At 40.2% G+C, this 25,953-nt stretch overlaps 1 protein-coding gene across 9 annotated transcripts in view; it reads right to left on the bottom strand.

Moving 5' to 3' along the window:
- The window catches only part of BLTP1 (bridge-like lipid transfer protein family member 1), a 204,638-nt gene that overhangs the window by 112,816 nt on the left and 65,869 nt on the right, over positions 1–25,953 (bottom strand). For all 9 annotated transcript variants that reach the window (XM_075287049.1, XM_075286973.1, XM_075286984.1 and 6 more), the window contains exons 16-26: positions 23,750–23,847; positions 22,189–22,367; positions 21,887–21,993; positions 21,593–21,798; positions 15,456–15,683; positions 12,728–12,865; positions 8,803–8,979; positions 6,001–6,129; positions 2,930–3,049; positions 2,416–2,696; positions 75–325 (exon numbers count right to left, since the gene is read on the bottom strand). In XM_075287049.1, the coding sequence (XP_075143150.1) occupies positions 75–325; positions 2,416–2,696; positions 2,930–3,049; positions 6,001–6,129; positions 8,803–8,979; positions 12,728–12,865; positions 15,456–15,683; positions 21,593–21,798; positions 21,887–21,993; positions 22,189–22,367; positions 23,750–23,847 (1,914 nt within the window). The remainder of the gene's footprint in view (positions 1–74; positions 326–2,415; positions 2,697–2,929; positions 3,050–6,000; positions 6,130–8,802; positions 8,980–12,727; positions 12,866–15,455; positions 15,684–21,592; positions 21,799–21,886; positions 21,994–22,188; positions 22,368–23,749; positions 23,848–25,953) is intronic.

Raw genomic sequence — 25,953 nt, 5'->3', positions numbered from 1 at the left:
GACAAACACTGATTGTTATTCTCTTTTTTTATATAAATACAAAATCGGGAAGATATATGTAAGGATATGCCCACCTTCCCCAGCTTTCGGGATTTCTTTAGTAATTATCCATTCACTAGGTTGCAGTAAGGACTGCCCATAGAACATATCAGACTCAGAACTAGTGTTAGAAAATGCAGAGCTACTTGATGGAGTCAGCTCTTCCAGTCTGAAAAAATCAAGTCCTGTTGTTGTGCCACCAAAAAACCTGCATCCTCCCAGGCATCCACATTTATTTCTACTCCTCTTGTTCTTTACAGTGTCATCAGGCCATAAGAACCACAACCTATAATTGAGACAAATATGTATTTGTGAGTGAAAGTAAAAGCCTTAAAATTAAGTTCTAATGAAATTGTAAATGTTTGGCTTTACTAGTAACATCCCAGGAACAATAGCTTCTTTTTACTGTATCTCCATTAAGGATAGGTCACCAAGAGGGAAACAGTAAAGCTGGCCATATACATTGGATTCAAGACTGCCATCGCTTGTCTGAAACAAATTGTAATTGATTGTTCATTTGGTGACTATGAATCTTCCAAAGAGTGTATGACTACCCCAGACGATTGGAAAATTAACAGATGAAAGTGGTTCAATGCTAATGAAGTGCTGAAAACTGGAATGAGGCTCCGTTCCCAAGAGTAACGTGCCGCTCATTTAGACACGTATACACGTGTCAGAGCGAGACGCTTCAAAACAGATCCCATTGATTTCAATGGGTGCCTGCTTATGCGCGCTACACATTGAAATAAATGGGAGGCTTTGTAACCCATTGATTTCAATGGGATCTGTTTTGAAGTGCCACGCTCTAACACGTGTATACATGTCTAAATGAGCGGCGCGTTACGAGAACGGAGCCTGATGGTCACTCTGTGGGTGTGTTGCTAGTACAAACACATGCTCACCATGCAAAAAACGCCCACAGGTCTGTAAGTCTATGCGCAACCAACCATCAGCATACATGTCAAAATCTACAACTTCAGCAGTCTAAAACCTAATGTGTATGGCAAGCTAAGGTGACTGCCCTTTCTATAATGTAGTATAGGAAAAGGGGGTGCCTCAATGAGATAAATCAGTTTGTAAATATTAAAGTACCTTGTCTGTATCTGTCAGCTTCCATTACCTATTCATTTTTTAATTGTCTGGTTTAACACTGGTCTTCACCAATGGACAGCCCTTTAACTTGTTTGTGGAAGTTAGTAGTATATGGACCTGACAGGTAACACGGACCTAATTTCACTCTTTCTTCTGCACTGTGACTATTACATATGATTGTTAAGCTACAGTATATACCTACTGAATGTTAATTTGCCTCATTCAGGAAAGATAGTAGAATATGGGCAGTTTTTGTATTAAAGTATTTTTTTTATTAGACTGGAACCTAACTTTTGCTAAGCAGAATACCAATGCTCCTGAATATAATAATCAATCGATTTGTAACTAAACTGTTTATGCCATGTTAAGCCAATGCTCTAAAACACACAATCTAAATTATATACTTACCGTATATACTTGAGTATAAGCTGACTTTTTCAGCACAGTTTTTATGCTGAAAAAGCTCCCCTCGGCTTATACTCGAGTCAGGAGCCACGGAGCACAGGGACCTACAAGGACCTGCACAAATTAAACTAAGGTGGAGGTCCTTTAGTGCTAAAGTAATGATATAGGACACACTCCCCCTTCTCTAGCACTAAAGGACCTTCCCATTTGTTTCATTTATGCAGATCGTTGCAGGTCTCTGTGCTCCGTGGAGAGATGAAAGCCTGGGAGGCCCCTGCTGCTGCCCTGTATTGAGGAGAGGAAGCTACAGTAAAGTGAAACTAAAACACACAAGTACCTGCTGGGCTTACTATTCCTATTAATGTCAGGCATTTGGGGTTATTAATTTAGTTTCAGTAACTCCATGTACCTCACATTAATAGCAGTTAACCCCATCATGTCCCTCATATTAAACCATGTGTGCCCCATATAAGGTTTACTAATATGAGAGACACATGGGGGTACTAATAAAGGACCTTAATTATGAAGATACCCAATTATTACCTCCATGTGTCCCACATATCAGTAATTCTTATGTGAGGCACACAGGGGGTTAATGTGAGTGACATGATGGGGTTAACTGCTATTACTATGAGGCACATGGAGTTACTAAACTGTAATGCACATGACCAGACTTTTTATCTGCAATGGTGGATTTTCCCCCCCTCGGCTTATACTCGAGTCAATAAGTTACCCAGTTTTTTGTGGTAAAATTAGGGACCTTGGCTTACATTCGGGTCGGCTTATACTCAAGTATATACGGTACTCCTATTTCATATCTCAAATAGACTTAGAATGACCACTTTACACAAACACCAAGAAATGTTCGTTTTGACTTACCTTTTTGTCCTGTTGTCATGAGTTTCCAAAAAGTGCCTTTGGACCTCATGTTTGGAAGAATGATCAGCAGCTAGGGCTATGTCTGCTGTGATGAGCCCTAACACCACAGAGCCCGTTTCCAGCCAATAGGCTCTGCGTAAAACTGCAGGCTGGAGTCCCAACCTGCTACTGTCCAGCTGTTCAATGTACTGCCTCAGCTGTAGATCCTGAATAGCTGCACTAATACCTTCACCTACAGCCTGGTTGTGGAGGTTACAATTTGCAAGTCGGATAGCACCCATCTGTATAAAAAAAACACAAACAGTTGTAGGAAATCAATCAAATGTTAAATAAACTAAACACAAACACGACCATGCCAAGTACTGCAAAGCAGAAGCATTCCTTTATTTGCTCTTCTTGTGCCTGGTTAATAGTGGAGGGTGCTAAGTGGGAGACCCCCGTGTATACTAACCCTGTCCCCTACTAGGATGTATGAAATATGGTCCAATGTCAAATACACGTGCACAAAACTTACTTTAATATTTGTAGCACAGCCATGCTCGACAATGTAAATATCAGCACCATCTGCTGAGAGACGAGTCATTCTATACTTCAAGTCATCTGCTGGAAGGCAAGGACCTGGATAACAGCTCAGCTTTGGAAATGAAGTAAAGAAGCAATGGTTAGAGGACTGGCTTTGAAACATTCTGCCTCTGTTCACATCAGTCAGGATTCCATTGTTTTTAATGGCCAGAAAAGCATAATATGCTGTGCGTTTCAACTTCAGAAATAAACAGGAAAAAAACTGAGACTTGGTGGATCCAAGCCAAAAGAACGGGATACAGCTGGTCATACATATTAGATTTTATATGGCCATCATGAGGCTGTCCAATTCAGGATGGGATTATGCGCACAGATGATCTCACTATCAACATTAACAATTAAAGAGGCCCATTCACCGATTTGTGCACAGGCAGTTCCATATACTACTGGAAAGCCGACAGTGCGCTGAATTCAGGCTTTCCCAATCTGTGCCCCGGGTAAAGCGCTATCGGTCCCGGTACCGTACTGCTTTACAGTCAGAAGGGCGTTCCTGACAGTCAGTCAGGTACGTCCTTCTCCACAGCAGCACCTATCGCGCTGTACAGTGTGAGTGGGGAGGGGGCGTTCCTCCCCACTCACACAGCACAGCGCTATAGGCGCTGCTGTGGAGAAGGACGTACCTGACTGACTGTCAGGAACGCCCTTCTGACTGTAAAGCGCTACGGTACCGATAGCGCTTTACCCAGGGCACAGATTGGGAAAGCCTGAATTCAGCGCACTGTCGGCTTTCCAGCAGTATATGGAACTGCCTGTGCACAAATCGGTGAAAGGTCCTCTTTAAACTGCTCCATGACCTTTAAGAATAAACCTATAAAGAAACCTATAAGAATAAAGGCCAAAAAAGACCACATGGTCCATCTAGAATACCCTTATATTATTACCATTTTTATCTTAAAAATACATGTGTTTCTCCTAGGCATGCTTAGCTTCACTTATTTTAGATTTCCCAGCTGGACATATATCCAAGCCTCAACTATTTTTTTTTTAGTGAAACAATATTTTCTGAACACGGTTATGAGGATTAAGTGCTTTAAAGAGGTCCTTCCACCACTTCCATCAAGTCTAGCTCTTTATTGACTGTGGCACAATTGGAATATTTTTCTCTAGCCCTCTCCATTACCGAACAATCAATGCTGTCAAATTTGGTGCCTCACACTCCTTTTCTGCTCCTTCCTGACAGCGCCTGTCTGACAGGAAAGTCTAAATTGAAAACCAGGCACCAAAACTAACTGTTCTTGTTGCTCAGGAGTGGTGGAGGCTAAATAAGAAATTATAACTGTGCTAGAATCAGTAAAGCCTATTAACAGATGTTAAGAGCTTAAATTGGTGGAGATGGTGAAAGGTCCTCTTTAAGCCTCTCTTGATACATTTTATGCTTCAGACCCGCCACCATTTTTGCAGCCCACCTTGGCACCTGCTCTGTTTTATCTCTTTATTTAGATGAGAGTCTGCAGAACTGAACACAGTATTTCAGATATGGTCTTACCAGCTTTCTATATAGTGAGAGCACATCTTCTCTCTTTCTACTGGTTGGACCTCTAGCTATACACCCCAGCATTCTACTTGCTTTTCCTGCTATCAGGCTGTACTTATTTTTAAGATGGCTGATATCAGGACCCCTAGATCCTATCACTTAGAATAGGATTGGTGTACAACACTTGGTGGGCACTGGATACAATGCATCTGTATGTTCTTCTCATATCTGTGTGAGCTTGTCTGGGCACTCTGGTTTCAGCCCATACATCGAAATCTATTTGATTTGCAATTTAGATTGTGAGCCTAAATGGGGACGGGGACCAATGTGAGTGATGGCAATATGTCCTGCATAGCAAAGTATGTGTATAAATGAATAAAATAAATGTAGAATACCTAACTGCAGAGAAGTGTGCCAACTTATTGCTTATCTTATTGTCATCACAAGTGACAACATTTAAAAGGCAAATATCAAAACTCAGCAAGACTAAAACTACGTTAAGGGGTTATGTGGAGGAAAAACAAATTGCATGTAGATTGCGCAGCGGGAGGATCAGCTTAGTAATGTATATGCTGGTACTCTTCTATTTCAGTCGGCTCTGGAGATGCTCGCTCCTATGCTTTGGCATGTGACCAACCCCTTCGTCAGCAAAGTAAGTTGAAACTGAAGACTTTCAGTCCTCCATCAGCATTGTGAAAAGATCCAAATTAGCATACCAGGGGACCAGAATCCATATTAGTAAGCCAACCTATCTGATGCAGTATATACACTGTAGAAAATGTTTCCTCCCCACATAACCCCTTTAAAGAGTACCTGCCATTGCACTGAGTGAATCAGAGCTAAAAGGGCACAGAGCTACGCCCTAACAACTAAAAAGATCCTGCAGATTAACACAGTATGAGGTTTGGTATGATGGGAAGTTTAATTTTCAGATTTCGTTTTTGGAGGGCAACAGATTTTTTTCTTTTAATAAAATGCATACACATATCCCATGACAAGTCTTCTTTTGAAGAGGTTGTTCATCCTTTAAAAATTGAAGATTTATCCTTATCATCAGTTTGAGATCAGTGGGGGTTCCACTGTTGGGACCCCTACAGATTGGCTGTTTACTTAAGCGAGAAGTTACTGTTTACAAGGTGAGCCTCATACTATACTATTACTATACATTTTATAGTGATCGTTTTGGGTACTGCAGCGTTATCCCAATGGGACACCATAACTGCTGTTACCACAAGTATTCTGAGTGATCAGCGCAACACCCAGCATACAAACAATATTGGCAGCGACGTATTCTGGGAAGTAGGAGATCTGCTAGGTCCTGACAGTCGTACCCCTGCTGGTCTAAAACTGATGACCTCGCTTAAGGACAAGTTATCAATTTCGAAAAAGTGGATAACTTTTTTAAGATCAGGAAATGTTACACGCACAAGTTCTGGTATACAACTTTCTGTAAACTTAAGGGGAAATAAAAAGCTATAAATCTGTCTATATCTTCCTGAAAAAAGCTGTAAATTTAAAACAATACTAACCTTTGCATCACAAAACCTTCGATCAATACCATGCTGGCATATCACAACAGACTTTGGCCTCTCCAGCTGGAACTCATTGCATACAACATGGAACACAAAGGTCTGCCCCCAGTCCAGCAGGCCGGCCAGCTGCAAGACAGCAGGTTACTTATATAGTGCAGACAAGAGCAGTATAAACAGTAATAACTATATTACAATAGGAACATACTGGCACAGCTTGCAATTAAAAGCAGATTTATCCTTACAGCTATACATTCTACCCCCTGGTTTAACCACGCTATTATGTTTTAGAACTAGGCACAATATGCCCGCTCATACGTTCTGACATTCATGATCGAGGGCTTTGCATTTTGACAAATGGAGTTATATTTATCCCTGTTTATTAATAGGAAATGTATTTTATTACTCTTTTCTGTCAACATCCTTTGGTTCCTAATGTTCTATGGTCACCTGCAGCCCAGCACTTTCTGATAAATAAGAAAAGTAGGTTACATTTCCCTTCCCACATACTTTTAATCAATTTTCATCTTCTTTCAGCCAATTTGTGGAAAAGGTACACAGCTGGGATATTTTGCAGCACAATTTAAAAGCTGAATGTCTGCTTCAAAAATTCAATATTCCATCAGTAAGGGAAGAGCCATAACAGCGCATACAAAAGAGCTGTGTGCAAAGTATATGGCACGTCTCAAAGCACAAACTCTATGCTGGACAGGATGCTCACGAGTGTGACCCTAAGGGTAATAGTCAATAAGCAAGAGACTTCCCACTCAAAGTGGAGTGTTCTACTGTAGATTTTTATTAATCATCAATTCGGTATATAAGCTAGATGAAGGTGATCACATCCAAACAATGCTGTTGCACGTTTCAAGTGTTGTGAGATATCAATAAGGGTTAGTTCACACGTGAATACAGTGTGGCGTATTTTGGTCCGGAGCAGTTTTTGGACACTGAGGCGTGTTTTGAAGCGTTTTTTTTTTTTTTTTTTTTTACCAAAAACTGCCTCAAAAAACGGCAGGCGGTTTTTCCCTCCAGCACAGTGAATGGACCTTGATAAACCACCTGGCGGTTTTTTGAGACGGTTTTTGCCTTCCATTCACTAGTATTGATTTCCTGAGGCGGAATCTGCCTCAAGAAAGGTCATGTCGCTTCTTTTTTCCGCTATCGGCAAAAAACTACTAGCGGAAAAACGAACGCTAGCGGTCTCCATAGACCACCATTGTCAGGGGGCGGATTATGACATGCATTCCACGCCATAATCCGCCCCCTCAGTGCCCGTGTGAATGAGCCCTACATTGTAGAGTAATATGTAAACATTTTCGATCGTGAGGAGCTTCCTCAGACTCTCAATATATATAAAGTTGTGCTGTGGTTGGTTGCTATGAGCAAGAATAATCTAACACTTACCCTGTATCCAATGGTATAACTTCTTGTTACAGGAACACCTCTTTTAAAGGAAACAAGAAAATGCAGTGCAGTCTATGGGCAACATGTTATAAATATGAAGACTGATATGGAGTTTGGATAGAAAAATTCCAGTACAACCTGTCATGTATTCACTTAAACCTCTGCTCATTCTGAGCTCAGGAGTTACATGGGCAGTCCTACTTCATGATTGACAGCTATCCCTGCATATGAACCCTCATACAAGGAAGAAGTCAGTCACTGAGTTACCAAAACCTGCTCAGCTCCTCATGTCCTATAACATGATGCTGGTAGACTGGGCTGCATTTTGACAGGCTCTTTTTAAATTCAGCAGCAAACTAAAATAATAGACCTGCTTTCCGGAAGCGCACATGTAGCAGTTCTTTAAAAGAGGTTTGTACTGCATGTACTGCAAACTATGCAATGTTTCATAATGCACTATAGAGTAAAAATAGTGCAACAGATGTTCATTCAATGGTTGCAACATCTGTACAGCCTAAATCTGTACAAGGCTATAAACGCAGCCATCCTTCCTTACCAGTCAGCTGTGTTTAGCAGATTTTGTATTTTAGCCCAAACTTACGAGCTGACCTTATATACAATTTTATGGGGCACTGAGAATACAGCTGAGTGTGTGCGTTCACTGTTACTTTATATCCAATAGATCTTTATGATGTAGTAACACACATTTGGCCTGCTCTAATAATTAGTGGGGGACTTTGCAGAGGTACCCACCAATTTAAAGGGATTCTATCATTAGATTTAGGCAAATTTACTTCGCGACATGTTGCAATAGCTTTTAGAAAGATTATTCTATCCCTACCTTTCTATAGCTTTTGTCCATCGTTATTATTGTAATATGATAATTCTGTGCACGGAGCACAGAGGGGCGTTTTCTCCTCTGGCCGCTACACTTCCCTTCATATGTAGATATCCTTCTCTTCCTATTCTTTGCTGCATAGGAAGCGCATACGCTGTAGTGAGAAGTGCTGCTGCTAATGCAGCGAAGAATAAGAAGAGGAGAATATCTGCACATGAAGGGGCGTGTAGCGGCCAGAGTAGGCGGGATACTGGATATGACACTGCTGTGCTCGGAGCACTGGGAGAAAAACCCCAGAATTAGCATATAAGAATAAAGTCTGTATTGCAAAAGTGGCGTCGGATAAAAGCTAAAGAAAGATGGGGACAGAATAGCCTTTCTCAAAGCTATTCCAAAATGTCGTTAGACAAATTTACCTAAATCTAACAATAGAATGTCTTTAAAATCTACCACTTATCTGTCGGATATGTTAGAGTTAAAAAACCATATTCAAGTGAGCAATTGCTGTGATTTCATCATTTAGTAAGTGTTCCTTTAAATTATGAGACTAGTTTACTTACTTGAGGTGTGGTGATCATCGCATTTAGAGCCCCAGCCTGCACATCAATCAGCCATGCGTATTCCAGAGTATCGGTACCTAAGGGTAGACCTTCTGCAGAGAACATTGCATGTGCACGTAACTGTAATCCAGAAAGGCTTATGTGTCCTTCTCGAAGCATACCATCCACTGCTGGCCTCTACAAACAAAGAAAACTAGTAAGATATACAGCACTCAAAAGTAGTGCAAATAAAACAGTGAAAAGAAAGGCAAGCAATGTCCTAATTCATTCAAACGGCATCATAAATGACTCTGCATGTAAACCTTTACAGTGATCTAACACATGTTGGTTGAACCCTAGGATTTCGATGAGAATCAGCTAACCTCCACTATGTGTCAAATTGTCCCCAATGGTTGGAATAAAGAAGAATAAAGAATAAATAAAAATACATTTTTATTCTCCCCTTTGAGAAGAAATGGTATCTAATACATTAAATAAAAACCTCTGGTTTACTGACACCATATAAATGTGCTACTGTAGCCCTGATCTAATAAGCAACTATAGGAAAGTAAAAAAAAAATAAAAATAAAAAAATGGGCATACTCATCCTGAATGAAGATGGACTACAGATTGTATCCTTTAACAACCATGCTGAAATAGTGGGCTCAACAGTGGGATTTCAGTGGGTTTTTTCTAGTGACGCACACACTTTTGCTAATTGCTTTGAATAGGTATTTTAAAACTTACTTTCATATTAAATATACATAAATATAGGTAATTGTTGTTGTGGGAATAACCCTTTAAATAGGTTACAGTGCTGTAACTTCAGACCCGTAAAGGTTGCTAGAATCGCCGATTTGTGCATGGTTTGGGTATTTGGCCCCTATAGACCACATACTAGTGACCTACCCAACGGATAGGTCATCAGTATGAAAACTCAATTTAAGGCTGGAACACCCCTATACTTTTTTCCCCTTTTAATACCTCTTTAAGGTACAGGGGGTAATTTTCCTATAGATTGCTTTGAATCCATTGTTTTTCTTCACACACAGAGAATGACAGGCTAATTTACCACTTTTTTTTTTTTTTTTTTTTTTTTAAAAAAAACCCAAAAACATCTAGTCTTTAAACTTGAAGGGGTTGGCCACATTCAGACCAATATTTAGAGAGAAATGTTACTGTTTGTATAATAAAAAGTTATACAATTTCCCAATATACTTTTTGTATCAATTCCTCAATTCTGTTATTTCTAGTGGATAAAATTTTAACCATGGTCATGTGATATACAGTCCATGGTCATGTGGTATACGGTCCATGGTCATGTGATATGTGGTCCATGGTCATGTGATATACAGTCCATGGTCATGTGGTATACAGTCCATGGTCATGTGATATACGGTCCATGGTCATGTGGTATACGGTCCATGTTCATGTGATATGCGGTCCATGGTCATGTGGTATACGGTCAATGGTCATGTGATATACGGTCCATGGTCATGTGATAAACGGTCCATGGTCATGTGATATGCACACAGGTGCACAGCTCACTACCAGGCAGATGTCTTATTACTGTGCTGTGACTGTTATGAGCGGTACCTGTGTGCTCATCACATGACCATGGTCAGAATTTCATCCAGCAAACAGAGATCTAGAAAACTGTGAGAAATGATGCAGAAAGTACATTGAAAATTTATACAACTTTTTATTAAACAAACAATAACATTTATCTCGATATTTTAGTCTATTTGTTCCACTGTATGTGGTGCTGTACTATTTTTTATCATGTGCCTTTAAACTACCACGCGCAGGAGAAAAAAAAAAACCGCATGAACTTAGGGCCAGTTTGGTGGTACCAGAGGATTTCATGGCTTCTCAGCTGCCCCATTTAGGAAGCAGCCTAATAAAAACACTACTCTCACAACAAGTCCAGTAATTACTTCCCCACAAGTCCCCTGACGTTTTGCTACATTTTTCTATCTCCTCTTCAGAAAGCTTTAGATAGGCACTAATTGCCTTGTTTCCAAGACTATCACTTTCCTCCTGTGTCAACTCATTGCACAATGCTGTAAATGACCTGAACATATCTGACCGTGGTAATGTCCTTTATCTACATTCACACTGCGTAATAAGTATTTTTCAACGTAATTCCTATATTCTAAAAAGGTGATTTGCAAACAATGACTCACTCTCCTAACAAAGAAAGATATCACAGAAGAAACTGAAGAAGAAATCTTTTACAAACATAGAAATTGAAACTCAATATGGAATGAAATTTGAGATTGCATAAAATGACTATACAGGAGGCTGGTTTTAGTCCTGCTGGTACTGTCATTTCCAGCTAGATATTTCATATATCAAAGAAGTTTTCAAAAAACAAACATCAAAGTCTTCGCTATCACATATCCCTATTTACCTTCAAATGACCTCATATCTGCAGTCATAAAAAAAGAAAATCCAAAGACATCATGTGGAAATCAGACACAATATTAGAAATTGTATAGACTCAAAATTTTGACGATCTTAAACTACAACTCTCAATTTTATTTTATTTTTTTAGTATTGTGTCAGGAGGTGCGTGGTGACCATTTTTGTAATAGATTATCCTATCGAACTTCATTTGTAATAGAAAACAGGCTGTAACATTCCCCTTAGCAACTCTTTAACTGATCGGTTTCTAGGGAAATCCTGTACACAGTTATATTGTGAAAATCCAGAGCCTTAGGCCACTACCTATTTTAACTTACTCACATCTACTGTATATGTTCCTGTCAGGACTGACTCCACTGCCATCTCCAGGGCAAATTGTACCAGACGCTGAAGAATGACAGGACGCTATGTTATGACATGGGTGCAGCGGAGGTCAGCCTGTATAGGTGAGTACATTATTGGCGCTATTGAAATAATACAATAAGTTTTTTAAAAAAAAAATGGTGCCCTGGTTTATGCCATGAGGCGGCCCTCCCTATTTTACCACTGACGACTCATGACTATGGCTTTACTGTATTCCTTCAGCAGCCCCAGACACAGCCTGTTTTATGACAGTTTGTAGCTCAATAAAAGACATTTTTATAGTCTGACAATGGACTTGCCAGGGGTAACTGATTCAGATGATGGGTGACAATTAAGGGAGCATTCACACTACGTAACGCCAGCGTGTATCACAGCCGTACATGCCGATGTTACAGCAGGGCTGTCGAACACTTCCCATTCATTTCTATGGGAGCCGGCATGCGAGTGCTCCCCATAGAAATGAATGGGCTGCTTCTTTCACTGCGAGCAGTCCCATTGAAGTGAATGGGAAGTGCCGGCGTGTACGGCTCGACATGAGCAGAGCTTGCCGTATACGCCGGCACTTCCCATTCACTTCAATGGGACTGCTCGCAGTGAAAGAAGCAGCCCATTCATTTCTATGGGGAGCGCTCGTATGCTGGCTCCCATAGAAATGAATGGGAAGTGTTCGTCAGCCCTGCTGTAACGCCGGCGTGTACGGCTGTGATACACGCTGGCGTTACGTAGTGTGAATGCCCCCCTAATGTTGTTATAAAGTACAGCCCTTTTTACACCTCTTATCTCACTGTCAATGGAAAATTTAAAAAAAAAAAAAAACTTGTACAGAACAATATACACACAAAACACAGAGACCAATGAACCCAAATGACTAGAATGGGTCTGTCGGTTGTCCGCTATTTTTAACTGAAAGGGCTCGGCGAAAAAGTTATGTGTGCAGGAGGACTGAGTCTCTGAACAAAGACTGGATGGATTTTTATACACTCAAGAGCGACAAAGAAATTCCATACAAAACCAGGTAACCAAAAAGAAAATATGGTGTGGTGTAAAGATCATACATTGAATATAGGAAGAAAAAATGGGCAAACAAAAAATGGCCTAAAAGACATATTTATAGGCATATTTATAGGTAGAGTGATTCCAAATAATCTGAATATACCTGGTAGTTGTCATTCACAAATATATACACAGGGGACAGGACAAGCTGAAGTAATGTTTCTCTGTACGTTTTCTTCATCTCAAAGCAGAGTCTCTCAAGAAAACTAGTTGGACAATCTGGCCCGTCGCTACTACAGTGCTGTGAATAAAACAAAGACACATTATATGTCAGATCATTAAAGAAAGGCGACATTTATTACACAAGCACATCTTTACATTACTAACCTATATTAGTAGGCATCAGCGTACAACAATAAAGTAGAAACAAATAATGTGTAAGGCTGATTAAAAGGCTGCTCAATTAATGGATGTGAACTTGCTCTAACTAATTATTTCTAATTATTTTACTACCATGCCATCCTCTCACACAAAGGCTATGTCACTAACTGTACACTATCCAGCCATCACTGCTAATATGTGCACAACCAAAGGCTATATTCAGCGGCAAGTCGTGGAATATAAATAGGGGGTGTGGCATGTGAAGAGGGGGTGTCCTAAAATAATCATAATTAAGGTAAAATGCTCCATTAAAGGGGTATTCCAATAATAACAATCAGAATACAGATACAATATATATGTCACTTATTGAAAGCGATTAGCAAAAGTGTATACTGTACATCACTAGAAAAAGCCCATTGAAAACCCCCTATCCCTACCACTATTTAAGCACTGTTGTCAACGGATATGTACTATAGTTCAACTTCATTCAGGACGAGCATGCCCAGTTTGTTTCTTTCACTTTACTTATTAGATCAGGGCTACATAACTAAGTACCGTATTTTCCGGACTATAAGGCGCACATAAAAACCTACGATTTCCTCAGAAATCATAAGTGCGGCTTATAGTCCGGTGCGGCTTATATATGGATGGAAGCGGCTGCAAAGTCTGCGTGCCGCTTCCATACATACATAAAAGGCACCGTAAGGGTGCATTCACAGTACGGAACGCCGGCGTGTATCACAGCAGTACACGCCGGCGTTACAGCAGGGCTGCCGGACACTTCCTATTCATTTCTATGGGAGCCAGCATGCGAGCGCTCCCCATAGAAATGAATGGACAGACACTTCCCATTCATTTCTATGGGAGCCGGCATGCGAGCGCAATATGAATGGAAAAAAGCAGTCCATTCATTTCTATGGGGAGCGCTCGCATGCCGGCTCCCATAGAAATGAATAGGAAGTGTCCGGCAGCCCTGCTGTCACGCTGAAACAGAACGTGAAACTTACCGAGCGGTGCAGGGCGGGCGGGCGGGCATTCAGGCCTCCTCTTCCTCCGATGTTCCGTCCTTCTCCGGCGCTCGCTGATAATGGCCGGGGCGCATGCGCAATATCATAATGCTTCTACTACTGCGCATGCGCCCAGGCCATTATCAGCGAGCGGCGGAGGAGGAGGACGGAACATCGGAGGAAGAGGAGGCCTGAATGCCCGCCCATCTTGCACCGCTCGGTAAGTTTCACAACATTACGGTTGGGCTCTATCAGCATGATTTTGCTGATAGAGCCCCTCCTCGCCTGCCGAGCGCTTCCAATAGAAGCGGCTGGCACGCGGGGGGTTAAGCGGCCGCTGGCAAAGTCTGCCTGCCGCCGCTTTCAAGAACATATAATGCGCACCGGACTGCGGCTTATAGTCCGGTGCGCCTTATATATGAACCGAGACGGACTATAAGACGCTCATGGGCAATGCAGCTTATAGTCCAGTGCGCCTTATAGTCCGTAAAATACGGTATGAGCGATCCTAACAGACGGAACATGTGCAGTTCATGAATGATTTCTATACGAATAATGCTCAGAGCGACATTTAGAAAGCACACAAACCAAGGTGTCACATGTTCCATAGTAAGGACTACCCACTCTGATCATTCCAAGCTGAAAACGTAATGGTGCTATTGGGTTGCAGATCTTAAAAGAGAGGGCACATAGGAGGTGGGTGAAGTCACAGGTACAGTACAGATGGTTTAGCTGTATGGTTGTTCAAGTTTAAAAAAAATATTGTATATTGGGAAAACCCCTTTAGGATAAGACCCTACGTTGCAGAAAACCAGCTTTTTTGTTGAAGATTTTGCTGTGGCTTTTTTGAGACAAAGCCAAGAATGTCTAGAAAAGGAATGTGAAATATATAGGAAGCTCTTATACTTCTCCCTTCTGCTCAATCCACTCCCAGCTTCGGCTGAAAAAATCCGCAGAAAAATCTGCAACAAAAAACCCCAGCTTCTCTACAACGTGGGGCCTCAGCCTTAATCGTGATTTTGATTTAGGTCACAACTACCTTGACCTAGTACATGTGTACCATCCTTGCCAGGCATTGCCAAGCTGCCTTGTGAACTAATCTGCCCAGCATGTGTTCTCCCGTGTCTGATATGAAGCATATAGGGATTCATTATGACTTACTTTAACCTTCAAGGGTGGTAATTATCAAACATGGTGCCAATAAATAAAAAGAGCAAAGGGAACTACGTATATGCCTACCAGTTTTACCTCCATAAGGAGTATTATCAGCAAGGCATTATGAGAAATCCGGGTTGTTTTACAGTGCCATATGAAAGAAATTGTATATGACGGAGTTGAAACAACAACAATATAATACTGATAGGGTACACTGGAAACAAGCTGTTTTCCCAAAAGACATATTAAACGTACCTGGAGGTTAACTATAAGGACCATAAAGTATTAAAGTAATAATTTCCACCTTCTATTTCTCCAATTTACTAAAGTAACTGAATAAACTCTTACCACTGGAAGTTTGGCATGAACTTTGTACACATTGACGAGTACGGTGATATCCCATGGTCTCAGCGTCAATGGATGGATGTTTTTACTGGTCTGTTCGTGGTCTCTCTTGTCATTCTCCATACCTACTGCAGTCCAGCCAGAGCTGGAGGATGTGGACATAGATAACACAGGACTAGATATGACCTCTTCAAAGTCAGTGTACATGTCATCCTCTCCAAAGTAATTTTCCTATAGAATAAAAAAGGCTCATCACATGCCAACGAAATCTCTAATGCACAGCTTATATATCACCTAGTCTCCTGTAGGAATTTGGAGAGAGATGTTGGATCTCATACAAAAAGTTAACGGAAGCAGGTTACAGAGCCCCATATATCAGCAAAGACAAAAAATGAAAAAGGCTTACAAACAAAGTGAATTCACAATGACAAATGAAAGAAATTGTCCATAGACAGAATCACCATAAAAATTGTAATATTTATTAGACTCTGTTTAAAAAAACTTCCAAGACGGACTGAATAAATACAATAACGAACAATACACATAAGGAGGACCAATAGAACCAGTAAAACGGTATGTGGAGATCATAATAAATAATTAGTAAAGTTCCATATGTAAGTGCGAAATACATGGCAAGTTATATAAAATATATATATAAATGTGATCTAAGAGCACCACCAAAAAATCTGGATGCATGAAAGTGCAATAAGTAATGGTGTTACCTACACATTAGAATGAGCATGAAAGGAAACAAGTAAACCCCAGTGAATAAGGGCAAAAATAGTACATATATATAAAAAGACATGCAGATGACAAATATAACAATATGCCTATCACAAAAAACGGAACGCCCGACGCGCGTTTCGCCACGAATGGCTTGTACTGAACTATAAGAGCAAGAGCGGCCTCCCAAAAATGGCCGCTGGCCGGCATGCGCACTCGGCTCTTGCTGATGCAAAGCCAACTGCGCAGGAGTCAGAGGTGACGCAAAGTAACACGACGAAAGAAGGAGAGGATCCAGCCGAAGATAGAGGCATTGCTGGAGTGTGTTTTCGAGCAGCAGTGGGGACGCCCCATCGCATTTTCAGTGCTGGGGCTCGCCCCCATCGCTGCGAGATAACTAATTTACATACCAGTAAAAAAAATGAATTTCTAAGAAACGGCGCAGCGGAGACCACATCTAAAGGTAGGACACGAATAGCCTTCCTAAAGGCTATTCCGACGTGTGATTGCCAAAAAAATTCATTTCAATGGTAGAATCCCTTTAAACATATTTCTATGAATGTTTGATTTAATTTTCAATGTCACCAACTATTAGGGAAAAAAAAACACTACCCAGCTTTCATAACACCACTATATGGACAATACAGTATCACATAATTAAAAATTGGCATAAATTACACCCTCCACAATGCCGTAAACAAAAGTTATAGAGTATGTGTAGGTCAGTCCAATAGAAGACAACAGGTTCATATGGTACACATGGCTGCTGTAAGGGCACAACTCTGAAAGGCATATGCAACAACAAGGAAATAAATACAAATAAAACAAAAGAATATACACTCATTGACAGAAAAAATAAGGCACCCATACAGAAATGTTGGATTGCTTCAAAAATCAGAATGAATTTTTTTTTTCTCAGGTAGATAAATGAAGTAAAAAGTCTCATTAGACATTGAAGCAGAGTTGTAGTTTTGCAACAGCCGCAAGGCCACATTGACAGGTGACCCTGCAGCTGTACGGGGACGCATAGAGTGTTTTTTTTGTTGGGGGGGGCCAGATATACTTTTTAGTTATACCATTTTGGGGAATATCTATTGCTTAGATCACCTTTTATTGGAAAAAAACCCGGCGGTTTAGCACTTGTGATTTTGACGTTCACCGTACAGGAAAACTATTAGTAGACCGGACATTTTCGGACACAGGATACCTAATGTGTATGTGTTTGACATATGATTTTCTACTGTTATATATATTCTAGGGAAAGGAGGTGATTTAGAACTTTTACTTATTTCATTTTTTTATTCTATATTTTTAAAGCTTTTTTTTTTTTAACTATTTTATTCCCCCCTCCTGCTGCTGGCTTCATGCAGGGCAGAGGAGCGTAGCGATGTCTCAGGCCCCGGCACCTGTGCCGGCGTCTATCCCTCGCCGGCATCCGCCTCTCTATTACAGCGGATGCCGGGCGGCCACATTCGGACTATAAGATGCACCCTTCTTTCCCCCTCCAAATTTCGGGGGAAAAAAGTGCGTCTTAGTCCGAAAAATACGGACTATAAGAGAGGGAAAAGAGAGCGTAAAAGCATTTCCTTAACTGCACTATAGAAACGCTCTCAGAGACTACTTTTGGGTAGTACCTTGTTGACTGCTAGACATATGTCTACTATAAAGTCACTGACATTTTGCCCAGTTATTTACACACCCTTTTCTATGCATAGACCATTTCCAGGCACTTAGCACAAAGAAATTTGGTATCACTACACCCAACATCCTGGCAGCCCAACAAGGTATTAGGGTCTACTTTTAAACTGTACAGCTTTCCCCAATAAATATATACTTTCACTCTAATTGTACATCATCATTACATTAACACATATATTTTTTCTATTCCAACAACCCATGGTGCATGTATATATTTTGTCAATAAGTGTATGTTAATATCTGGTTTAAATTAGTAATTAATAATAACGTATAGCCGATACATCCCCTTTAACCTCCTCATAGTCTATTTGTGTTCTCATTTTTATCTATCACATGTGAGAAGATCATTCTGACTAGACTTGCTCTTTAAGAAAACCTGTGATCTATAAAAATAAAACTAACAAGTTCTTGCTTATTCTTTGTGGTAAATCCCACAATCAGTCACAGACCATCAGTGCTGCGCTACTTGAAGACAGCACCGATAACACTTGATCCTGATCCCTCATCTCTACGAAGCTTACTCAGTGATTCCAGATTGTTCGATGCCGTCCCCCCTTTTTGAAAAGATTTCATTAGAAACGTATTTTGACAATAGCGCCATAGGTCTGCTGCAGATCAATCGCATGCTACCCAGTGGAGGGGAGTTATTTTTGACTGTAACCGCTTTGCCAAATATTGTGAACAGCTGCGGTTTTGAAGCAGAGCAGAAGTCAATGGGACAAACAAAGTAAATTAGAAAGAACGGACCCATAGATGAATAATGTAAAAGCAGCAGACCGGGATAAAAATAATGCTTTCAGCTCCGAGCCCACCAATTTTAATTCAACTCTCACAATTATTTTCAGAAGTCCAACAAGCATAGGAAAATAGAGCAGTTGTTCCCCACAGAGTCTGCAAAAATGGATTTGAGGACGGATATGAACAATGCTTTTAATTAGTGTAAAAGGATTGTGGTGGAAAGGAAAACTTCATAGAGGTCATAAAGCACGGTGAAAATAGACCCCAGAAAACACACATCCAGTAAAAATAGAAAATCAATGGAAAGTCAAAGAGAAATCATGTTCTACATCTAACGTGGCAACACTTACAGAAGACTCTAAAACATTTACAAGGTAAAATGTGCGCGCGGATCATAACTGCAATAAAAATATCAGAAATGGATGTCATCTAAAATACATATTGCCAAGCTTATCTTTGAAAACTCTCACACATGAAAGCATCAGTCACCTGGCACCAGATAAAACAGACATGGACAACACTTCTAACAGCGATGGGTTTACGTTTAGCCCTGACAGTAACACAGAACAGAAAAAGACGTAGCTTGCAATTATGTCAAATGTATGAAATGAGAAAACAAGCCAGAAGCTGCAAGCTAAAAGCTCTATCTAATGATGTTCATGCTAAGGAGCAGTTCACATTACATCTGGATTATACGTTTTAATAGATTTTTCTGTTTTATTGTTTTAGATTTTAATTATATTTTTGGTGGCAGTTGGGAGGAAGATTTGTCAGCATAATATGAGCGAGGGTTATAGTTCAGGAAGGGTGAGCTGCCAGATAAGTCAAAATCACAGTGACAAGTTATCAGCCCTCAGTTTCGTAATATTGATGTTACTTTTCATGTGATGAGAAGACTGCTGAAAAGAGATCTCTACAGAAAAGGAAAGGGTCAGCCTTTTGTGGGGCTTGGGGGCCACAGTATAAAGTGAAAGACTTCAGAAACCAAGTAACATAAGTATACCATGTTTTTAAACATAAAATCATATTTTAAATTAAACATCGTTTTCTGACAATTTAAGGAACATTGAGCCGAAAATAGGAGATGTCAGTAAGAAACTTTCTGATCTCTGCGGGATTACTACAATATTGTTTTGGTAACATGTAGAAAATCCTAAACACTGAACTAAAGTGCATGTCAAACTAACTTTAAGCATTGATTTCTAGTTTAGTGTATTTCACTCCACTGATTCTGACACAGTTGGAATTTGTTCTCTAGTTCCCAGTGCAGATGGTACCAGTGCCTGATATCTAGATGAGAGGTCATGGGTGGGCCAGAGCACATAAGGAGATGTGATTCTGAGCTGTGATACTACCCGCCTCTGATTGAACAGTAATAAGATTAGGGACCACTTAGTGGATGAAGTAAAAAAAAAATCCGCTCTCAGCCCAGGAAATGCTTAGTAGATTATCCTTTATTGAAACCACAAACACAACGCATTTTGGAGTCTCTTACTCCTTTTTCAAGTGCATGAAATGGCAGGTGTCATAAAACAGTGCTGTTCCTCCAGCTTATTCCCTATATAAAGCTAGAGGGACAGCACTGTTTTATGACACCTGCCATGTCATGTACTCGAAAAAGGAGTGTAAGACTCAGTTGAGTTTGTGGTACCAATAAATCAACTAAACACTTCCTGGGCTGAGCGCAGATTTTTTTTTTTTTTTACTTCATCCATGAAGTGGTTCTTGTTCCTATTCCTGTCTTACATCTTTGGACGTTTGGAACTCTGCGGCTTGAACTACCCAGCACTCTATTACTGGCTCTTCAGGGTGTTGTGACTCACTCACAACCCCAAAGGTGAGTGTGATGCTGAATGTATTACAAAGTTACATTTGTTTGTTAAGAACTTACATAAGGTGCTGCTCGGTGTTGTCCCTTTTTATTTCCATACATCTGACTGAACAGTGTCAGAGAGCTCTGAATCGGACTCCCTTGTCTGCTCTTGCCTGAGACCACCCACTTGACAGTTGTAAACCTAAGCATATCCGGCACCAGAACTAACAGCACTGATTGCTCAGGATAGCAGGGGCCAGAAAACTAAACAGCATAGCCATGCATATTAGAAGGTGCAAAGAGATGGAGTTGGTAGATATGGTGAAAGATCCTTTTTTAAAGGGGCTCTATCAGCAAAATTTTGCTATATGAGCCCCACTTATGTGTGAATAGCCTTTAAAAAGGCTATTCAGGCACTGCTAATCTTATTTTAAACCCCCGTCCCATTTTAAAATAAAACTATAAAAACATATATGTAAATCATACCTGAACGTGCACAGTGGGCGGTTGTGCACAATCCAACGTCATCTTCTGGCACGCCTACCTCTTCTTTCTTCTTGCAGAGACGCCCTCTGGTCCTGGCTCTTCCACGCCTTCAGTGTCCTCTTCTTCTGGCGTGATGGCTTCAAATCCCGCGTCTGTGTAGTTAGTGCTTCCCTCCGGAGCAGTACTGTGCAGGATTCGGCGCCATTTTTAGCAATGGCAGTTCGCGAGCGTACTGCGCATGCACAGTACGCTTGTGAAGTTGTAAGGGGAACTGAGTATCCTGAGCGCCGAAGCCCGCGCAGTAGCGCTCCGGAGGGAAGCACTACTACGCAAGCGTGGGATTTGAAACCATCACGCTGGAAGCAGAGAACGCTGAAGGCGAGGAAGAGCCAGGACCAGAGGACGTCGCTGCAAGAAGAAAGAAGAGGTAAGCGTGCCAGAAGATGACGTCAGACCGTGGAGGACCGCCCAGCATGCACGTTCAGGTATGATTTACATATATGTTTTTATAGTTTTATTTTAAAACAGGACGGGGGGTTAAAATAAGATCAGCAGTTCCTGAATAGCCTTTTTAAAGGCTATTCACGCATATGTGGGGCTCATACAGCAAAATTTTGCTGATAGAGCCCCTATAAACAATGCATTTAAGTAAAGGACAGCTCAGCAACAAAACATATAATACCTTTATGGACAGAAAGGCTTTCAGGAGGGGTCCATAGAAAATAACTTGTGAATCAGGAGACAGCTCGAGCTCCACATGCAGTTTATCTGGTGGCAACTCAGAAGGATCCAGCGCAGGTCTACTTAAAGAAGTAGGAGATGTGACTCTCTCTGATGCTCTCTGACAAGGTCGCAGCATTGAGAGCATGGATTCTTCCATTTCTGATACTGATAACATAAAAACTGGAGTTTAGAACAGGAAGGAAAGTTATTGAAAGTTTAACCCCACAAAAAATAAAATGATCAGCTAACTTACATGACTGTTTTAGCTGTTCATCAGCCTTTTGGGGATATATAGGATGCCAGCTATAGTCAATATTTAACAGAACAGAGGGAACAGTCCAGCACTCCACCCAGCCAGACCTTTTTGCGGAGAAAAATAGATTTGTCAATCAGAAAGATTATTATACTGATGTACATGTTAAAAGGGGATAATGAAGTTCTTTTAGTACATAAATACAAGATTAAAGCTGCACAAAATAAGATTAAAAATAAAAGCGTAAATCTGGCAAAGAAAGTATGTCAAACGCTGTGAATGTTAGATAAAGAAAGACTTACCCCGATTTTGTTACATTTCTCCATTTCGGTTTGCAATTTTTCTGTCCACTCTGGTTCTCTGCTGAGCTGCAAGAGTCAGGACTAGTTTTATTCAGATGACAGTCTTTTACCAACGTCAATAAGGAATATTTACTGGGGTGGCAGTCCGGTAAATACAAATGCAGGTCTACATCTCCCCCCTAAAATGAAACAGTACAGATATAACATTTTATTTGGGTTCTGATATTTTCAACATGATTTACTTTTACTTTTTACATTTTTTTTCTCGATTTATGCATACAAAAGAAATGTTTCGACAAACAAGTACAATATAACATACTCAGAAAGCATAAACAGAAAATCCAATACATGGAAAACGTTAATGTGAATAATTCTACATGTAGAAAAGACTGGCTTATGGCTTTTCATTTGTATATTAATGAAACAAACAATACATATTCGTAGGTACGGCTCCATTTTCTGCATGTTGTACTCACATGTGCAAACCAAAAGACCTCTTTTTTGTTTTCTAAATATAATCTTTGTTCATTTTAATGCCTATAAAATGGTATACTAATACATTATGGAACAATCAAATACAACAGCGACCCCAGCAATGCAATGCAGGTCATCTCAATAATAGGTGCATAAGAATCACATCTTGTGTTTTACACAGCAAGATTCTTATTACTATAAAATGTATTCAGCACTTTAGGAGTATAATGCAACCTAATCATAAACTTTGTAAAGCAATCTTATGTAGTGCCCTCCATGAATCCTTATGCTCATTCCAGTGAGGCCTGGCTCCCATCTGCGTTCAGTATTCCGTACAGGGAATCCGTTCCCCCGAATGGAATACCGAACACATTGACAAGCGGTGAGCAATGAAAGCACACGGACCCCATAGACTATAATGGGGTCCGTGTGTTTTCCGTGCGGTGTCTACACGAGTCATGCGGGGATGAAAGTAGTTCATGAAGTAGTTTTCTCTCCACATGTTCCACGCGGAAAACACACGTACCCCATTATAGTCTAGGGGGTCCATGTGCTTTCATAAGCTTACCGTTTGTAAATGCGTTCGGTATTCTGTTCGGGGGGTCCGCAAGGGGCCTCCTCAAACAGAATACCGAATGCAGATGTGAACCAGGCCAATATCTACTTCTCATGTGATAATATTAAGCTTTCCAGTCAAATATACAAAATATTCATGTACCTCCTAAAATGTTCAATAAACCTGTTCCTCCACAAAGGAGTCACTTCTAAACACCTATAAATGCCCTGTACATTTTTTACCCTATTCCAGAGTTTCTGCTGTATTTTCTAAGTTATTTGTTTACACATGCCAAACCATAAATCATTAGCTTCTGATAAGGAAAATAAGCATTATCCCTTTGTCCATATGTAGTAGAGTATTTGTACACCGTCCTATCTATGCTTTCTACTAATGATTAAAATAAATAAATAAATACATCCACATAGGTACTGTTCAATGTTTTGACATGCTGTGCTCAGTTGTCTAAACCAAAAGACATTGCTTTGTTCAAATTGCTTGGTAGGTGAATTTTAAGGCAACGATACTTACTCTTAAGGAAAATCTAGTACTGCACGTACTTGGAACAAAATCAGTAAATGGCAGCGCAAAATCAATGTTTAATGTTTCTCCGCAGGCGGCCAGATACACTAGAATAACAAAAACAGTCTATAAAATGTAGGGAAAAATCTATACAAAGATATTCAGCACTCAAGAAAAATGGCTATAAGAAAGGAAACACCTTGCATATGTTCTATAATAGCAATCACTGGCTACTATTGATTTACCATTTCATTTGGAGCAACAATAGTATAAAACCACTCAGAAGCAACTCTATCTAATTCATGACCATACAAAGAAAAGCACGACAATGAGAAACAGAAACCGTGATAAGTGAAACATTAAGTAGAGCGCATACAAAAGAGTTATTTACATACAAAACACTGCTTGGAATGAAGTCTGAAATTTTTTTCTAATTCCTTCACATAAAAGCAACTAGAGAGACAGTGTTGTAGTGACCGCAACTAAATGTCAGAATTTATGTTCTCAAAAGGACCGTTGTTGATGTCACATACATTTTCATTACTAGGCTCATTGGACTATGTTCTTGATCTGAGAGATTAGTTTTAATAACATGTGGACTTTAGGGTATAATAAAATATCATTGTAGTTCAGAGGTTACAGCAACAGAATCAGAAGCCATAGTCATAACCTACCCAAGGAATAGTACTCAAGAATACTCAAAAGCATTGGTCACATTGAAGCACCTGTTAGTTAAGTGCTCATAATGATTTGTTGGCTGCTTTGCTTCTTGGAGAAGAAATGTTTGTATTTACAATGCAGTTACAATAAGTATGTGTCTTTATGGTGCAAGATAAGAGAAGTAACTCTTGGTGGAAAAAGCATTTGACCAAAAGCAATCTAATGTGTAAGGGCTTTAAAATAAGATAAGATAATCGCTTAATAGTCCCACCATGGGGAAATTCAGTGTGTTACAACCGCCTGGATAATACAGTAATATATTACAAGTAAAGAACCCATACAAGTTCATAGCAGATAGAAAAGATATTACGAGTCATAGCAACTAAAAAGAAAGACTTCGGGATCATTTAGTTCTCTGTGTGGAGTGATCTTCGCTTGGCCTGATGTAGATTATACAGCCTGATCGTGGTTGGGAGGATGGACCTCCGATAGCGCTCCTTCTTACACTTGCTATCACGGTCTCATACATGGGATGGGAGTTGATCTCTAGCATGGAGCTCACCACAAAAAGAATCCTTCTGTCACCCACCACCTGTACTGGGTCCAGGGGGCTCCCCAGGACAGAGCTGGCCCTTCCAGCTAGCCTTTACTATGCTCATGATGCCTCACGGTCATGTTTCCTATGGGGTTTCAATATACCTCTGTTATACGGGTATTATACGGTATAATACTGCAATTTGACAATAAATAGAAAAAAAAAAAAAAAAGAAAGGATATGAGATTCTTTCACACCGCATTGTGCTAGATGTTTATTCAACCTGGTGTAAGTGAAGCTGGATTTGATTACTTCTATATATATATAGCTATTTATGCGCTCCCCAGACGCCGTCTAAATGCGACTTTATTGTGTCTGTTTTTCTATGCGGTTTCTGTTCAATTACTTTGTACTAAAGTTTGAAAAACTTAAAGAGATGCTATCACCTTCTCCACGCATATTCAACTGCTACCTAGTGTTAAAGAATACATTACAAAGATAAGCATCATACCTCTGTTATGCTTGTCACTTTTGTAGATTGAGAGAAAAATAACTTTGAAGTCTTATGCGAATGAGGTAGTTGGAGCACTGGAGACAGTTCTTCAGCCCTAGACCACTGCTCTTGTTGCTCAAGTATGAAGGAGAGGATCAACTCTCAATGCATGTAGTAGTGCAGGTAAGAGAAGGTAAAGGTTTGAGAGCAAGAGCAGTGCTCCAAGAGCTGAAGGTCCACCTCCAGTGCACCAACTGCCTCATTTGTAGAACACTTCAAAGTTGTTCTGCAAATCTATAAAAGTAACATACATAGCAGGGTATGTTGGTTATCACTGTTATGTGCTCTACAATACAATGGAGACGGTTGTATATAATTGGAAAAGGTGGTAGACCTCTTCAATTAAAGCAAATTAAACATAAGACTTGAGACAAGACTGTTATATGTGAATGGGGACCTAGGAAGTCATCTCTTTATAGGACCTCTGCTAGCAGCTATTATCAGCTATTATATTGACTAAATACT

Source organism: Leptodactylus fuscus, chromosome 1 (assembly GCF_031893055.1).
Source record: "Leptodactylus fuscus isolate aLepFus1 chromosome 1, aLepFus1.hap2, whole genome shotgun sequence".
NCBI classification, from domain to species: domain Eukaryota; kingdom Metazoa; phylum Chordata; class Amphibia; order Anura; family Leptodactylidae; genus Leptodactylus; species Leptodactylus fuscus.
Note: the sequence above shows the minus strand (reverse complement) of the source record. Positions and strands in the feature narration are given on the sequence as shown.